Here is a 16,366-nt window from a genome sequence, read left to right as displayed (position 1 = left end):
GAATTTTTCTCTGTAGACGTGAAAAGTTGAAACTTTCATTAATCTAAATCCCATTGAATTTATATATATTTATTAATGCTCGGATGCAAGTTTTTCACAGTTTAGTTTTTTTTTATCGTCGAAGGAAAATAAAATAATTCTCTCAGTGCATTTAGTTTGCTTTGTTAGTGTCCTTTGCAGAACAATCTGAGAGATGGAAGATTATTGCAAGATAAGATATCTTAAAGTTGATTAGGTAAATTGGATTTTGAAATTTTCATACAAATAACAAATATTCGTAGAATAGTATATCCCATAACATTTGTGACTTGTATTTTTAGTAGTATTTAGAGTCTTGAGTATGTGCAATGGCAAATGCAAACTCCACAATTTAAATGAAAAATTTTAAATATATGTACAATTGAATTGAATTAGAATTTTTGGATCCCCTTTTATATTGTTAATATATTTGTGTATGTATGGGTGTGAGCGGTGAGAGGTGATAATACATAAGGCTAAAGTAGAGAATACATCTGCTCGTACACTTGAATGTTTGGAAAGTTAGCCTTGAAAACTGGAAATTATACTTGAATTTTATCAAGGTCTTAGGGTAGCCACCATGGATTGCTATTCTCTCAACTGTGGCACCATGAAGCAGCTATCAATATCAGTACGTAACATTTGAAAATAGTATGTTTTTCAAATTTTGCCACAGTATCATTTTGAATACTTAACAATATATCAGGTGCTTTTAATTTCTGGTCAAAATTTCATAATATCTTTATTGCATAAGTTCATGCATTAATTAAATTATTATGTTGAATGTTTATATGGGAAATTAAGATTGCTTCTTTTCATTCCAGATTTGTATAGACTGACTGGGGAAGTGCTTGGAGAAGGGGCATATGCATCCGTTCAAACCTGTGTGAATGTTTGGACTGACATGGAGTATGCTGTGAAAGTAAGTGTTTCATTCTCTGTTATAGCGGTAGTGGTGTAAGAGGGCGAGGGGGGGGGTCTAGCAGGACTAAAGGTGCTACTTGTCAATATCTCCTCAGGGGTGTTTTATTAGCTACTTCAGTGCACTTGACAGTGTCAGGCTGGTGCATGGAAATTGTGTTCAATCAAGTAAAGTTCAGAAGATTCAACAAATTAATGTCTGCTGCTTTCAACATCCATTTGATAGCATGCACCACACCATACAAAACTCAGTGTTGTACTTTGTAACCAACTGGGTGCACGAGTGCAGAGAGAGTCGAGTAGTGCAGCGAACTAGATGGGGCATATGTGTCACCTTTGGTACTCTCTAGCGTTGGGTAAAACGGTCCCTGCGTGAACTGACTCTGATCACAAGGTTGAACATCATAAAGTTTATATTTCTCTCAATTGCTCACATTTATGCCAATGATAAGATTAGGTTAGATGAAAATGACAGCTTGTAGTGCCTTTAAAAGTGTGCATATTGGTACTTACAAAGTGTAGATGGCAACACTGTCAAGTTGTTGCTAGAATTTACACTAACTGCAAGCAAAATTTGACATGCTGAGCTCACTTTTAGTGTGGTCTTAGTCTTCTTGCTGATAAGTTTTGTCGTTAATTCTATATGAGCAGCAAAGATAAGATAAAATAGAGATTGACCTACAAATAGAATGTATCTTTCATAAGTTTGATTGGCAATGGTAAATACAGGCGTAACACCAAAATGGTAAAAATATTTATCGAACAGTTTTGTGCGAAAGTGTAATGTAGTTGATTTCATAGCATCTGCTGTCATTCCTGGAGATCTCTCTGACATCTATAACATTGTACGCTATACGACATGGACGTCAAAACAGTTGAATTTATATTTATATTTTGTGCATCATAAGTTCTTTTGATGGATCTTTTCCAATGATTTTTTTGTTGATGTAACTTTCCAAGAGGGAAACAAAATCTTGATCTGGTATGTACAGGTAAGATTTGGTGAGTCTAGTGACTATGTTGTAATGTGTCATCGAGGCAAGTGTGTGGAATCTAATTTCCTTCTTTTTTTTTTCCAGATGATAGAAAAGATTCCAGGACATAGTAGAAGCAGGGTTTTCAAAGAAGTGGAGACATTCCATCACTGTCAAGGCCACCAAAATATAATCCATCTGATAGAGTTCTTCGAGGATGAAGAAAGGTTAGTAGATTTTAATGGACATGCATGAATTCTAAATACATTTTACTAAATTTACGAATATTAACTATCAGGAAGACCAAAGATTGATGCTGCTATAGTTGAACCTCATATCCTACACTGATATTTGAGCATAGCAATTTAAGATGTTCAAAGTTATAATCTTGGAGTGCACCTATTTCATTCATGTTGGAGGCAGTTAGGTTACTATGATAGATCATACGGAATCACAAAACGTACTTTTTTTTTTTTTTGCAAGTTTTGTTACAAAATTACTGAAGTTGCAGAGTTTATAATGTTTTAGGGTGTTTGAAGTGGTGTTTGTTGGACATCTGTTTGTAATTTTTGTTGTTTTCATCAGAAACTCTTTTGATGGTCATGTTCTAATTGCTTTTTATTGCCTACTTTCAGGTTTTACTTGGTATTTGAAAAAGTGAATGGAGGTGAGTAAAAATTTCAAGACAATCATTTAAGTATACACTTAGGATATTTAAAGAAATGTAGTTATTTGAGCATAAATTCGAAAATAGTTAATGTACTTACGTAAAGTGAGTATATAGTTGTCCTTTCTAAATGACGAAGCTTTACGTATGCACGTAATAGCAGACTTAATGACCTAAAGAAGGGGTCAGTTGCCACCGAAAAGTCTTCTACAACTTTACGTAAGTAAAGTAACTGAGTTTGAATTTATGCTATGGAACCCCCCCCCCCCCCCAAATAAAAGTTATTTTTTCAGTTAATGTAGTTTTTTTTTTGTTCAAGCCTTTGCCTTATAATGATTGTCAGTGAAATTAATTTCTTATTTCTTGAACTGCCCCTTGCAAGTATGGTAGGGGAGCATGTTTTTCTTAAGCTGTGATGTTACCCTTGCTTTGTTTAGTAGTCATGACCCCTGTTGCATATATGAACAGAAATGTCATCTGTTCCATATGTAGCTTCATGAAGGTAATAATTCTTATTAAATTCTTAATTTGTGTTTCCATCATTTCATTCACTGCAGTAGTTAGTGTAATAAGGATCTAACTATTTGGTCTAGGAATTAATTCGTGCGGTTGTTACGCACACATTGAAGCTGTAGTTCAAACACAAAATACATAAATACCTTAAGAAAAATATTGTCCATCGCGAGCCACCACTTTCGCCCATCTGTCAGGCAAGTTACAGATTCCGTGGTGAATGAAGTCCTCATCCTTTGAAGCGATCCAGTCAGAGACCCATTTTTCGATATCTTCTGAAGAAGTGAACCGCTGTCCAATCAAATCATTATTCATGTCGAACAAGTACAGCAACAAAGGAGCAACGTCTGGTGAATACGGTGGGTGGGTAAAACTTTTTGTAAATAGGTTTTGACAGGTGGCGAGCGTTATCATGTTGAAAAATAAGTTTATATTGTCTGTTCTCCCATTCTGGTAGTTTCCTGGCCAGAGCTTACTTCAAACGCATTAATTGTCGTCGATAATGTTCTCCATTAATAGTTTCACCCGGTTGCAGCAGCTCATAGTACACCACACCTTTCATATCCCACCATATGCACAGCATAACCTTTGCACAGTGAATATCTCGTTTCGGGTTCTCGTAATGGATCCACTTCTCATCGCCAGTAACAATGCGATTCAAAAACCCCTTTCTTTTCTGTCTTTGAAGCAGCAATTCGCAAATGGTTTTTGGTCTTTCAACGTCTGTCTTTCAATTCATGTGGAACCCAATGTGACATCTTTTGAATCATTCCCATGGCTTTGAGGCGTTTGGAAACTGTTGTTTGATCAAGCAATGCCCTCAATTCTTAGTCTTCAAATTTTTTTGGCTGTCCAGGTCGCTCTTGGTCTTCCAGGCCGAAATCACCACTTCTAAACCGTGCAAACCACTTCTGACACGTTTGCTCAGCTAGCGCATGGTCACCATACACTTCCACCAAAATACGATGACTTTCGGTAGCACTTTTCTGCATGTTAAAGTAATGAAGCAGAACACCCCGCAAAAACACTTTATCTGGCACGAACTGCACCATGTTCAGTTGACTACAAAATGCTGTTGTTGACGCGTCAATCAACTGCCCTATACTACGAACGATGCGCGCTGACAGGAGTTTTCAACGCATGTGTGGATACACGGAACTGTGGGACGATACACTCATTACGCCATCTCTTGTCCAGGTGCACGAATTAATTCCTAGAGCAAATACATTGTCTATTTCTGCGAAGGCTTGCTACTCCTGGGTCTATCTTCGGTAAAAATGTATGTAATAGGGATGGGACACATAAAGTTGTACTCTATATCAGTAGGCATATAAAGTTTTAAGTAACATTACTGACAACAAATTCTGTTACGTATTTATGAATGTAAACATATTCATCTTCTAGTTTTGTAAAGTAAGTGTCTGAATACTGGTATGCATATCCAAAGTCGATACACATTGCATGGTTACATCATCAAATAAAGAGGTGTTTGTTTCTCAAAAACATTTCCAAATTCTATTGTATTAGTAAATATCAATTATCCAATATTTGTAATATCTTACACACACACACACACACACACACACACACACACACACACACACACACACACACACACACACACACACACACACACACACACACACACACACACACACACACACACACACACACACACACACACACACACACACACACACACACACACACACACACACACACACACACACACACACACACACACACACACACACACACACACACACACACACACACACACACACACACACACACACACACACACACACACACACACACACACACACACACACACACACACACACACACACACACACACACACACACACACACACACACACACACACACACACACACACACACACACACACACACACACACACACACACACACACACACACACACACACACACACACACACACACACACACACACACACACACACACACACACACACACACACACACACACACACACACACAGATATATACACACACACAACACACACATATATATACACATATATATATTGGCATTTTAAAAAAGAAGCGTACATTAGAAATTTTTATTGTGAACACATGAAATGCTGAAGAAAATAATAAGTCAAGTTTTCACCACCAGTTGGAAATATGGTACTGAAAAACAACGAGAAGTCTGGCATGCAAAACTTTATTTTTAGTTATGTCAGGACAGCAGTTTTCAATGTGAATGTCCTTTTGGAAGCGTGATCCATGGTTACATGAGCTGTTTCCCAAGATGATGTTCGCTGTGCACTAGATTTCAGCACTACATTTCCACCGGGTGGTGAAAATTTGAACATTTTTTTTTCGTCTGCATTTGTTTCCCCTCTTGTCTATACAAAGTTTCACTGTAATCCATTGCTTCTGACTGCCTCCAGAGGGCTCCTTGAGTTATTGTGACCACCTGCTACTAGCTAGCCATTGTATTGCAATTGTAATGTAATATCTGTAGTAAGCATGCATTTTCTTTGTTGCAGGTCCCCTTCTGAATAGGATTCAAGAGCATATTCATTTCACAGAAAAAGAAGCCAGTCAAATAGTGAGAGATCTGGCAAGTGCTCTGCAATTTTTGCACAGGAAAGGTAAGTTCAATATTTAAATGTATTACTGTATTATTTTTTGCAAATTTATGAGCATTTGAGGGTAAATCAGTTGATTACTGTCGCCTTGGCATTTACATTATTGCTGAAATTTCCCAAACTCAACACCTATCATGCTTTTATTTGTAATCTCTCTCGAGGAGAATGAATGAATGATGAGTGAAATTAATGAATTCCCAGGTCAGTTCTTACAATTGGGAACCTTTTGTAGTAAGCTGATGTTTTTAGAATTAGATTTTAAATTGTGATCCTGCGAACATTTGATTAACATCCAGACCAAATTTCTCATTATTAGAGGCACATATTTTTAGTAAATAAAAGAAAAGCTAAGTTTCGGATTCAAAAGTGGTATGTAAAAATGAGATTTAGGTTTGAATATTGTAAATATAGACCTAAATTTGATTTAAAAACCACTCATTACACAAAATTAACATATTTCTTCTAATAGTACATTTACATAGTTAACAAGAGTATTAAGTTTTTACCTGTATAAAGGACCCATTTTTCTTCTCAAATATTTACAGCAAAATTTATCAAATTTCCAATAATTGCATAACTAGCAGGATAATGCGAACTTCAGAAAGTGTTGTCTGTAAATAAACACTAAATTTCGTTTTTAAGAGTCTTATTTTACATTTTGCAGTTCATTTCGTGACAACACAGGGTAGGGAAATGCACCTCACACCTTTCTGAAACCTGAAAAATTAACATTACAATGTGTTATTTCAAATTTCATGTTTTCGTCAAAAACAAAATATGCATGCCTCTACTCATTATTTGTGCTCTGAAACTTTTGGTCACATTGTCTAAAACTGCATGCTTATAATTTATTTCCACACTTCAGTAAAGTCTCTCGACTCCTTGATTGGGAAAATATTGATATATTTTTGTTAGCAGTTACCTTGATGTGCTCTTTTTTTAAAATGCATGTCTCTGTCTTCAATTCCTGCATTTTTTTTTTTTCCAGGCATTGCCCACCGTGATCTAAAGCCAGAGAATATCCTTTGTGTATATCCAGACAAGTTGAGTCCAGTGAAGATTTGTGACTTCGACCTTGGATCTGGAATAAAGTTCAACTCCACACTCACTTCTCCCATCACCACACCGCAATTGCTCACACCAGTGAGTATTTTTTGTCCATTGTCTTGTAGTTTGTAAGTGGGGTGACCATGAATATGCATGTGTTTGTGTGTTACAAAGTATATTTTCAATTGTTACTGAATGTAGACATACACTATTTCATAGACACTTGTAAAATATTAATAAAATAAATAGTGCAAGGCCAGCTGAAAAATAGGACTTTGATGATGTAGCCTTGTAACCAAAAGATTCCTGCTTGAAGGTTCATTGTTCATTCGTGTCCAATTTAACACGTTGACTGCCTCACTAGAGAAACAAATTACCTTGGGTCCATGGTGTTTTCTTCTTGCGAATATAGTAGGAATGAGACCAATTAATCAATACTCTGTATCGGTACAGGCACATATTTTTGGTAAATAAAATAAAATGTCTGTGTTGTAGCAGTTAAAAAACTGATCAAAAGCAGCCATATGAAATGACATTTTGGTTTTATAATTGTGAACATAATCCAAAATTTGATTAAAAAACTGCACTTATTACGAAATAAACATAACCCTTCTAATAGCACATTTATATAGTTACCAGAGTATTAAGTTTATTCCTGTATAAAGGGGTCCATTCTTGCTTCTCAATTATTTACAGCAGAATTAATCAGTTTTCCGTGAATTGCATAACTCACAGGATAATTCAAACTTCAGAAAGTGACAAGTCTGTAAATAAACTCTAAATTTCGTAATTAACTCTGATATTCATTTGTCCACGTACGTTTTTTTCAGTGATCTATTTCACCACTCGTCTGGTGGCTTTGTCAGGCGTAAATAGAAAGTTTATCAGAGTTAATTACCTATCTCCATGTAGGAGATATCTTTAGATACAATGTAAATTTTGTGTTTGAGTCTTATTTCGCATCATTTTGTAACAATACAGGGTAGGAAAATGCACCTCACACCTTTCAGAAACATTAAAAAATTAACATTACAATGTTGTTTTTCACATTTCGTGTTTTCGTCAAAAACTAAATATACATAGTGGCCGCGGTGGCTCAGTCGGTAACGCGTCTGACTACCATGCTCAAGGTCCCGGGTTCGATCCCCGGCCGGTTCAAATCCGGGAACTTTTCTAACGGTGAAAGCGGCCCCGGCGCCCACCCAGCGTCGAATAACATGGGTACCTGGGGGAAACCCTGGGGGGTAAAGGCGGTTAGGGGCGTGATGCTGATCACATCACCCCCACTCACGACCGGATCAAGAAAGTGTGGGGCGTTACCCCCACACCCCCTATACGCCTTCATGGCGTGGTGCTATGCACAGGGGAACACTTTACCTTTTTTTACTAAATATACATGCTCCTAGGTATCAGTTGATACAGGCATATTGGTAAAATTACTGATAATTTTACTGATGTAATATGTCTATAAATATCTTGTAATTTAGTTCAATATCCAGAATGGATATAGTCATAAAATCTCTATTTCATCATATTTTTTTTAAAGTGACTCTAAATATGCAGTGCATTGCAGTCATCTGGAAATATATATTTATTGGGAAGGTCAATGAACCATTCTAGTTTTTCAAGGACCATTTGAAATTTGATATGAGATCAGTGGAATATCTGTATCGGTAAATTTTATATCTGTGTTGACCGAAATTTCATATTGACCCATCCCTAGAAAATGGAATAGAAACTTCGAATACAAAACGATTCCTTGTAATTTAATGAAAATTTATCTGTTATTGTGTTCTGTTCAATAGTTAGTGCAACTCATGCAGCCCTAGAGCATTTCTTGAGTTGTTTTAACTTTTTTTATCTTGAAAAGGTAATGCAAAGAGTAGGAATTATTTCTCAGTTAAGGGGGTATATTATTAAGTGGAAGCTGCTAACTTCAATTTTTACACTGCGCACCATGTGACTCAATAACATATGAGTATGTTGTTGAATTTGTTTCCGAGAATATAATGGGTGTTCCGTATAGGATGCCAAATTTGAATTGTGTGCTATTGTGTTCTGTTTCGAGGTTGGCAGACCAATGTTGGTATCTGTTGTCATGCCGATTCATGTAGCCTCAATTGTTTTGACTCGTTTGTTGTGGTTATGATATCGAACAGTTTACGAGTGAGCAACATATTCTCATTGTGAAGACATTTTACCAAAGTGGTGAAAGTGCAACGCAGACAGTGATCTTTTCAGGATGACCAGGATTTCTTCTTGTGGGGGTTTGTAAAATCACAGGTGTACTCCAACAAACCACGAACCCTTTTGGAACTGAAGGCGGAAATCATACGGCTGATTGGAGGCATCGGGACTGACATCTGCGAGAGGGTTATCAATTATTTTGTGGAGCATATAAATGCATGCAGACTCAGTAGGGGTGGACATATGCCTGACATTGTCTTTCATACGTAAATGGGAGATGTTACTGCTTGCATATATGTGAAATATAACTATTTTCATGATATTGTCCCTATTTTTATTTAATTTTCTCATTCGGCTTCCTATACGGAACACCATATATTATTTTCTCATTCCACAAGTATTTAGTTGTCTGGAGTGGGCCTTGGGTGGTAAAAAAAACAACAGAAAATCTGAATTTATTGACTGTATTCATTTCACCCATGTCCAGGGGGCCATAACATGTATGTTACAGCATCTCAACGTAAGTTGCGTGCACACCATAGTACTCCCAAGGTAAAGAGACATTTGAGGTATATATGCTTTAAGAGGCCCTGGGCTAAATGTCGCATGCGTTTTACTACAACTCACTTAGCAGTTAATGTGTTACAATGTAGCCTACTTCAGCTTAAAGTGACAGTCTGAAAATTAGACCATGTGTGGTTAAATGTAAATTAATGATCTTGTGAAAAAACTTTAAATTTGTCAACTAATATCATGCTTTCATATTAGATGCAAGCATATATTTTACCTTGATGTTGTCTTCTTCTAGGTGGGAAGTGCTGAGTTCATGGCTCCTGAAGTTGTTGAGGCATTTATTGGTGAGGCATCGACCTATGATAAGCGATGTGATCTTTGGTCACTTGGTGTGATTATGTACATTCTTTTGTGTGGATATCCGCCTTTCTATGGAAAGTGTGGCTCAGACTGTGGCTGGGAACGTGGCGAAAACTGCCATGCTTGTCAGGTAAGCAGTTGGATTTAACCTCTCAAATAATTTCATTTATTTGGTTAAGAACAAAAGAGTTAGAAAATCAAGCAAGTACCGTTCTTATTTTTAGAGGAGCCAGCCTGTCAGTGTCTTTTATCATAGCTAAATGCATTGAAGTGTGCTAAGATGGAATTTGTGGATTGGATTAATATCCTTTGTTGCCTGTGCATGAACTTTTGTCTAAGTTATGGATTGAAGTCGGGAACTTCAGGCAAAACCTGGTACAGTGGAACCCTGATTTTACATTCCTCTGTTTTACATTTTCCCGCATTTTAAGTTTGTTCAGCTTGGTCTCTAAGAAATGTAAAATCAAGGTTCCACTGTATTTACACAGTTGGAGAGCCTTCATCTTGCCCCCTTTTTTTCATTTGTCATATCATCAATAATAACCCAATCTTCAAGTGTGTCGGGCCACCGTCGGTGGCCTGTGATTCATTCTATATTATGCACATGTTCATCAAACACTGAGTGAGCTGCAGTAGGTTTTGTTGGTCTTTTCGTTGAGTCCAGCTCATGCTTGGAGAGATTATTTTTCTGAATTCTTTTGCAAAATACCACATTTCTCCCCCCCCCTTTCTCCCTCTAGGAAGGGGTGATAGGAGAATATTTGCCCCATCCTTTCCATTTTTCAAAGTTGAATGATTTTACCAGTACTAAATCCATAACAGCATTTGAATGATAGTGTACCTGCTAGGAATGTTCCAATAATTAAAGGAGTTTTTGACGAATATACGAAATGTGAGATCACATGTTGTAATTCATAGTTCAGGTTTGTGCGGCTTACTCACTTTTATATATATATATATATATATATATATATTATTCTTTCATATTTCTAAATATTAAAAATACAAAATTATTTACTAACGTAAAATGAGTATCTATTTTGTACACAGACAACGTTTCGGAAACTACTGTTCCCTTCTTCAGGTCCTATATTTCAGCTATCCGAAAATTGCGATAAGGAAAGCACAGGCAGACTGCATGGGAATAGTGTGATAAGAGGGCATCTTGTCTTTTTTAAAAGTTTTAACTTGCACTGGTTCTTAAGTGAAAAGTTTTGTAGTGATTATTTTTAACAAATAATGCAGTGAGCATGTGTGAAGCAAAGGTTTTAGTGTTTTCCAAATATTTTACCTTTACCATATTGTACCAATTTCTTTTCCCAACAAGTGTATGAATTGACGAGGCTATGGCAATTTTCGGAAAGCTGAGATGTAGGACCTGAAGAAGGGAACAGGGGTTCCCGAAACGTTGTCGGTGTACAAAATAGATACTCATTTTACGTAAGCAATAAATAAGTTTGAATTTTTATTTTTTAGAAATTCGAAAGGTGTGAGGTGGATTTTCCTATCCTGTTTTGTCATGAAATTAATTGCAAAATGGGAAATAAGCTCTTAATACGAAATTTAGAGTTTTTTTAATGAGGTTGCCACTTTCTGAAGTCTGAATTACCCTATGAGTGATGCAACTCAGGGAAGATTGTTTCATTTTGTTGTAAATGATTGAGAAGCAAAAATGGAGTCCTTTACACAGGAATAAAGTTTACTGTGATAACTACATAAATGTACTATTACAAGGGAAATTTGTATTTTGTTTAATAAGTGTAATTGTTAAATCAAATTTAGAATTATATTCACCATTTTAACACTGAAATGTAACTTTTGATCCCGAAATGTCCAGTTTTTATTCACGATAAATATGTGGCCCTACCAGTAATGTATTTTTTTGCCAATACCAAATACCAATATAAAATTGACCAATCCGATATAAGAAAAGTAAATGTTCCTTAAAGAAGGTGAGTGGTTAGTTAAACTAATACTTAATGAGGTGACTGTAATAGGTTTTCCTTTGAAAAACAGACTATAGATAAATATTGAGTCTGCAATTTTACTAGTATGCCCATAACAGCCAATTCAGATAGTACAGATATGCTTCCCATCCATAGTACATACCATTTTTTTTCCCTCCCTCCCTTCCTTAGCATTTGTGTGCACTGATTTACTGAACATCATAATATTTATGTACTTACCAGTTTCTTTTTTTAAAATTTTGGCAGGAACTGCTTTTTACCAGTATTCAGGAGGGAAGGTACGAATTCCCAGACAAAGAATGGGTCACCATTTCAGAAGATGCCAGGGATCTGATCCGCAAGTTGCTTGTGAAGGAAGCAAGTAGACGTCTGTCAGCCGATAGCGTGTTGTCTCACCCTTGGGTTCAGGGATTAGGGCCAGCAACACCTCTCATCACACCACAAGTTATTAGGAGGTGAGTTGGAGTTAAAACTTCAAGTAGATGTGGGTACCTTATTTGCTACAGTAGTATAAATATACATGCTGTGAATCTTGTATGTTGTTTGGAATAATTGTTAACTGAAAGAATGCTACTCTTATGCATAGAAGAGTGGGTCTCAGGATGGGATGACGAATCATAGTTGGGACTGAATTTCCACATTACACATTATTAATTTAAATTAGTAAATGTAAGTTATATATCGGTAATGTTCCATAAGTAGGAAGATTGACGTCGTAAGGAGTATGTTTTCATTATGAAATTTTAACAATTGACACCTTATGATTATTGCTTGTGTGGTTGTAAAGCATGTTTTTATTAATTAGATTTTTGTGTAAATCAAATTAAAGAGAATACACTGTATCTTAACTTTTTCAATGTAATTTCCGTAAAGGTTTTGCTTTTGGTAGGCTTGGTTGTTTCTTGTTGACTAAGAAACTTAGAAAAAGTGTAAAAATTACGACTTTCCTAATAGCATATGTTTTATGAGGTAAAACTAAATGAATGCCGGGAAAACTAATTTTTTTATAAATTGAATTTGACCCTCAATGCTCCGTGTATGCTTATGGCTTTGTTTTTTTTTTTTTTGTTTGCAGGAATAACAGTGCCAAGGAGTTGTCTGCATTTGCAGAAAGTGCAATGGCTGTGAATAGAGTTGTTCTTCAACATTTCAGCATGAATATGGACCTGCGACATCTGTCTGAGAGTGACGAGAGTGCCGGTGAAGGACCCCAGATCATCGTCCCGGACCCTCCGTCACTGCAGACGCCGCCATTCGGTCTGTCTCCGCCCAGTGAATCCAGGCTCGTGCAGCGAAGGCTCAAAGCTCAGAGCCTGAAGCAGGATGCCATCGCGTCGCCAAGTGGCTGATTCCCACAGGCTTAAGAAAAATACTCAGGGTTTATTTTAAAAAATTTTCTCCCGTGGGAGACGATTGTGTGATTTAATGGACAAGGTCGCTGGAGCAGTTGAATTGCTGCAGATTGTTGAGAATATTGGTAGGAGCGTTGTATTAAGCTTCCAAGCCTTTTGGGCCATTAACGAGAGAGAGACTGTGTTGTATAAAATGCTGTGCAACACTTTCTTTTTTTTTTTTTTTTTTTTAGCTTGTAGTCATGGTAACAATTTCATGCAAGTGGCACCACTTGTGCAAGGCAAAGGCTGGAGGTGAATGTACGAATTTGTACAAAGTATTTTTTTCTTTTACAAAGAATCATGAATTGAATATTCCTCTCTAATTGTAAGATTTGTAATCTTCATAACATATAGAAGGTACCATTCTTACAGCAAAAAAAGAAATAATAAAAATGGAAAAAAAAAGCTGGGGAATAGGGAGGGGTGGGTAAAAATCAGTAGCTCAATTCGTTACCGTACCTTTCATCTTTTTTTTTTTACGTAGAAGTAAGATTAACTATGCCCTAATGCTCAGTTTCTACATCAAAGTTTATGATCTGGGCCATGGGGCATCTAGTCTTGTAAGTGTGCGAGAGGGATGTGTGTTTTCAGTGTGTGTATATAGTTGTAAATAAGTATGATAGGCATAGTCATCTCTCTGCTTGTGCTTTTTTGGCATTTTTTTATTTTTTTTTATTACTGTGCCATAAGTGTACCTCGTGCGGTATGATTTAAATAATAATAATTAAGAAAAATCACTTGTGAGCTGGTATGGGGTCCACCCGTTCATCGCAGTCTCGTCATCATACACGAGTAATTTTATTTTCCCAAATGCGTTACTATAATTTTTCTGCTTCTTGTTGCAATGGGGGATAAGCACTTTATCTGTGATAATCATAGTAGGTAAAGCACAAGAGGGAGATCGTATGATTGGACTAGTGTGCCTGTAAGAGAGAGAGTGACTGATATGCAAAAGAAAGAAATTTGTTATTTTGTTTTTATACTGTTAGACATAAAGCTTAGTCTCACTTTAAAAAATATGGCTAAAAACGCAAGGCAGTACTTGCAACAATAAAAACAGCATATATATAAAAGTAGTGAGACCATATTTCATCAGTTAAGAAATAAACTTAACAGTCCATTCAAATATTAATACACATATGATATTTTTAAAGAAAGTAAAAAAGAATATATTGAGTAGCATAAATTGTATACATCAGTGTACATGTATAAATTTGTATAACTGAAATTGCAAGATAGTGGTTTCCTTAACTATAGAATAAAATTATCTGTGGGGAATATGCCCTGTTCAGACAGCATAGACTCAATTATTTGATATATTTAGCACTAAAAGTTTATTCAGTTATATTGTGTGTAAAGGTCTTTGATTAAAAAGAGTTATTTTTCAAACTCATTGTAATCTAGTTCTTGCATCATGTATATTTTTTTACAAGAACATCTGTGCAGAATTTAATTTTTTTTTGTTTCGGATCTAATGCAGGGAATTATTTTTCCCCTAGATTCAGCTGACTAGATCTGGTTCATTGTAATTATGTGTGGAAAAAGCACAAAACTTTATTTTTAACTGTGAAAAACAAGCAAAAAAATTGATAAATATAAAGTTACATCAGAAGAATTTGTTTTTGTATCAATTATGTGATAACCTTTCCCTAACACTGTTAAGAATAGCCATAGCCCCACTTTAGATGAAAGTATTGTCCTTGACATTTCTGCTAAGTCTAAATTCTGTGTAATGTGAAGAAATCCTATAGCATTTTCTTGCCATTCTATGGCATATTTCATGGGTAGATTTGTCCTGATTTTCTTAACATCTTGCGTAGCATAACCAATCAGAAGCAGTGTGTGATGTAAACAATGTACCATCTTCATGTTAGCATTAGTTGCAAACTGAGCAGTGGCTCTATTACAACCCTACCACGTAACAAAGTGATTTCTTTGCCACCATACGACATACATTCGGTTTCATATTGTGGCCACTTCTCATGGTTCAAAGCATATACTACTTCGAATATTCCATGATCTTCAAATCTGGAATTACTGTTTATAACATGAAGTCAGAAACTATATTAAAAGAGAAAAAACTGAAGCATAAGTATGAGAAATAATTTTAGAGAATACTTGCCATTCGGCATGTTAAAATTGGAATCTGAGGAACTGCACTTGCTGGTGGTCCATCTAAAGGAAATCGCTCTCAAGTTTGAACACAAAATGGCATAATTATGAATCGTTTATAAATATCAAATATAAGAACACCTTGCAAAGTACAATTTAGCCAAAAAAGTTCTTGCCGTGCTAGAGCAGTGATAAACAAAGAGCAATACAGTGGCCAGTATGTACATGTAGTTTTCGAAGTAATCTCAATCAGGATCCAGTCTGGTCTGACCAGGTGTAAGGAGCTCGTAATGCACCACTTGCCGACAGTTCCACCATACAAGAGCATAAACTTTCGTGGTCTTGGAAGTGTGAGGAACAGGGTCACGTGGCGACAACTAATGTCTGGTACGCTTGAGAGTGTCATAAGAGGACCCACTTTTCGTCATCAGTGAGCAAGCTATCAAATATGGGTGTGTTCAGGTGCCCAGTGAGCAAGGACAAACAGGCTACTCGCATCTCCCGAACGGAATTTCAATGCCTGGCAGTGTGTTCATTCACGGCATTCTCCCCAAATGCCTGGCAAATGCAGCGACTTGATGCGGAAGCTGACAGGCCCACTTTAAAGTCATTCAACAAACACACGCGAACAAGCTGCTTCAATACCTCCATTTCTCTTCGACACTGGATGAGCTATGACTGCTGTGTGTGCGCAACGTGCCTGTATTACTGACAGTCGATGGTCAGACTAACTCCTGATCGCTTTGCAGGCACGTGCGTCATTTAGTTTCCTCTGTGTGAGCGCATGATTAATGGGACGTCAAGAACAGCAAGAACTTTTTTGGTGACCTTGTACTATGAAATGAGTGAAAATTAAAAATTCAATTTGCAGCAAAAATTGTTCCATCGTATAGGAAACTGGTAGCTTGCATAATCATCATCACGTTTCAAATCATTTGCTACAAGCGATGTGGTAGAGTATCTGTAAAGTACTCCCGTCACATATCTCCCCCCTAGGAATTAAGAGTTGCTGGTTCAAATCCGAAATACTGCAGTTTTTTATCTTTTTTTTTGTT

General features: G+C 36.5%; 1 protein-coding gene across 3 annotated transcripts in view; it reads left to right on the top strand.

The window, feature by feature from the left end:
- LOC145979701 (MAP kinase-interacting serine/threonine-protein kinase 1-like) overlaps window positions 1–14,814 on the top strand; it is a 169,507-nt gene extending 154,693 nt beyond the window's left edge. For all 3 annotated transcript variants that reach the window (XM_083112678.1, XM_083112677.1, XM_083112679.1), the window contains 8 exons: window positions 843–940; window positions 2,019–2,140; window positions 2,549–2,580; window positions 5,630–5,734; window positions 6,720–6,874; window positions 9,774–9,968; window positions 12,052–12,260; window positions 12,881–14,814. In XM_083112678.1, the coding sequence (XP_082968804.1) occupies window positions 843–940; window positions 2,019–2,140; window positions 2,549–2,580; window positions 5,630–5,734; window positions 6,720–6,874; window positions 9,774–9,968; window positions 12,052–12,260; window positions 12,881–13,154 (1,190 nt within the window). In that variant the 3' untranslated portion in view covers window positions 13,155–14,814. The remainder of the gene's footprint in view (window positions 1–842; window positions 941–2,018; window positions 2,141–2,548; window positions 2,581–5,629; window positions 5,735–6,719; window positions 6,875–9,773; window positions 9,969–12,051; window positions 12,261–12,880) is intronic.
- Window positions 14,815–16,366: the final 1,552 nt, after the last annotated feature.

This window comes from Lepisma saccharinum, chromosome 26 (genome assembly GCF_977018435.1).
Source record: "Lepisma saccharinum chromosome 26, izLepSacc3.1, whole genome shotgun sequence".
In the NCBI taxonomy this organism is placed as follows: Eukaryota; Metazoa; Arthropoda; class Insecta; order Zygentoma; family Lepismatidae; genus Lepisma; species Lepisma saccharinum.
The sequence above is the reverse complement of the archived record's forward strand: the minus strand, read 5'-3'. Positions and strand labels throughout refer to the sequence as shown.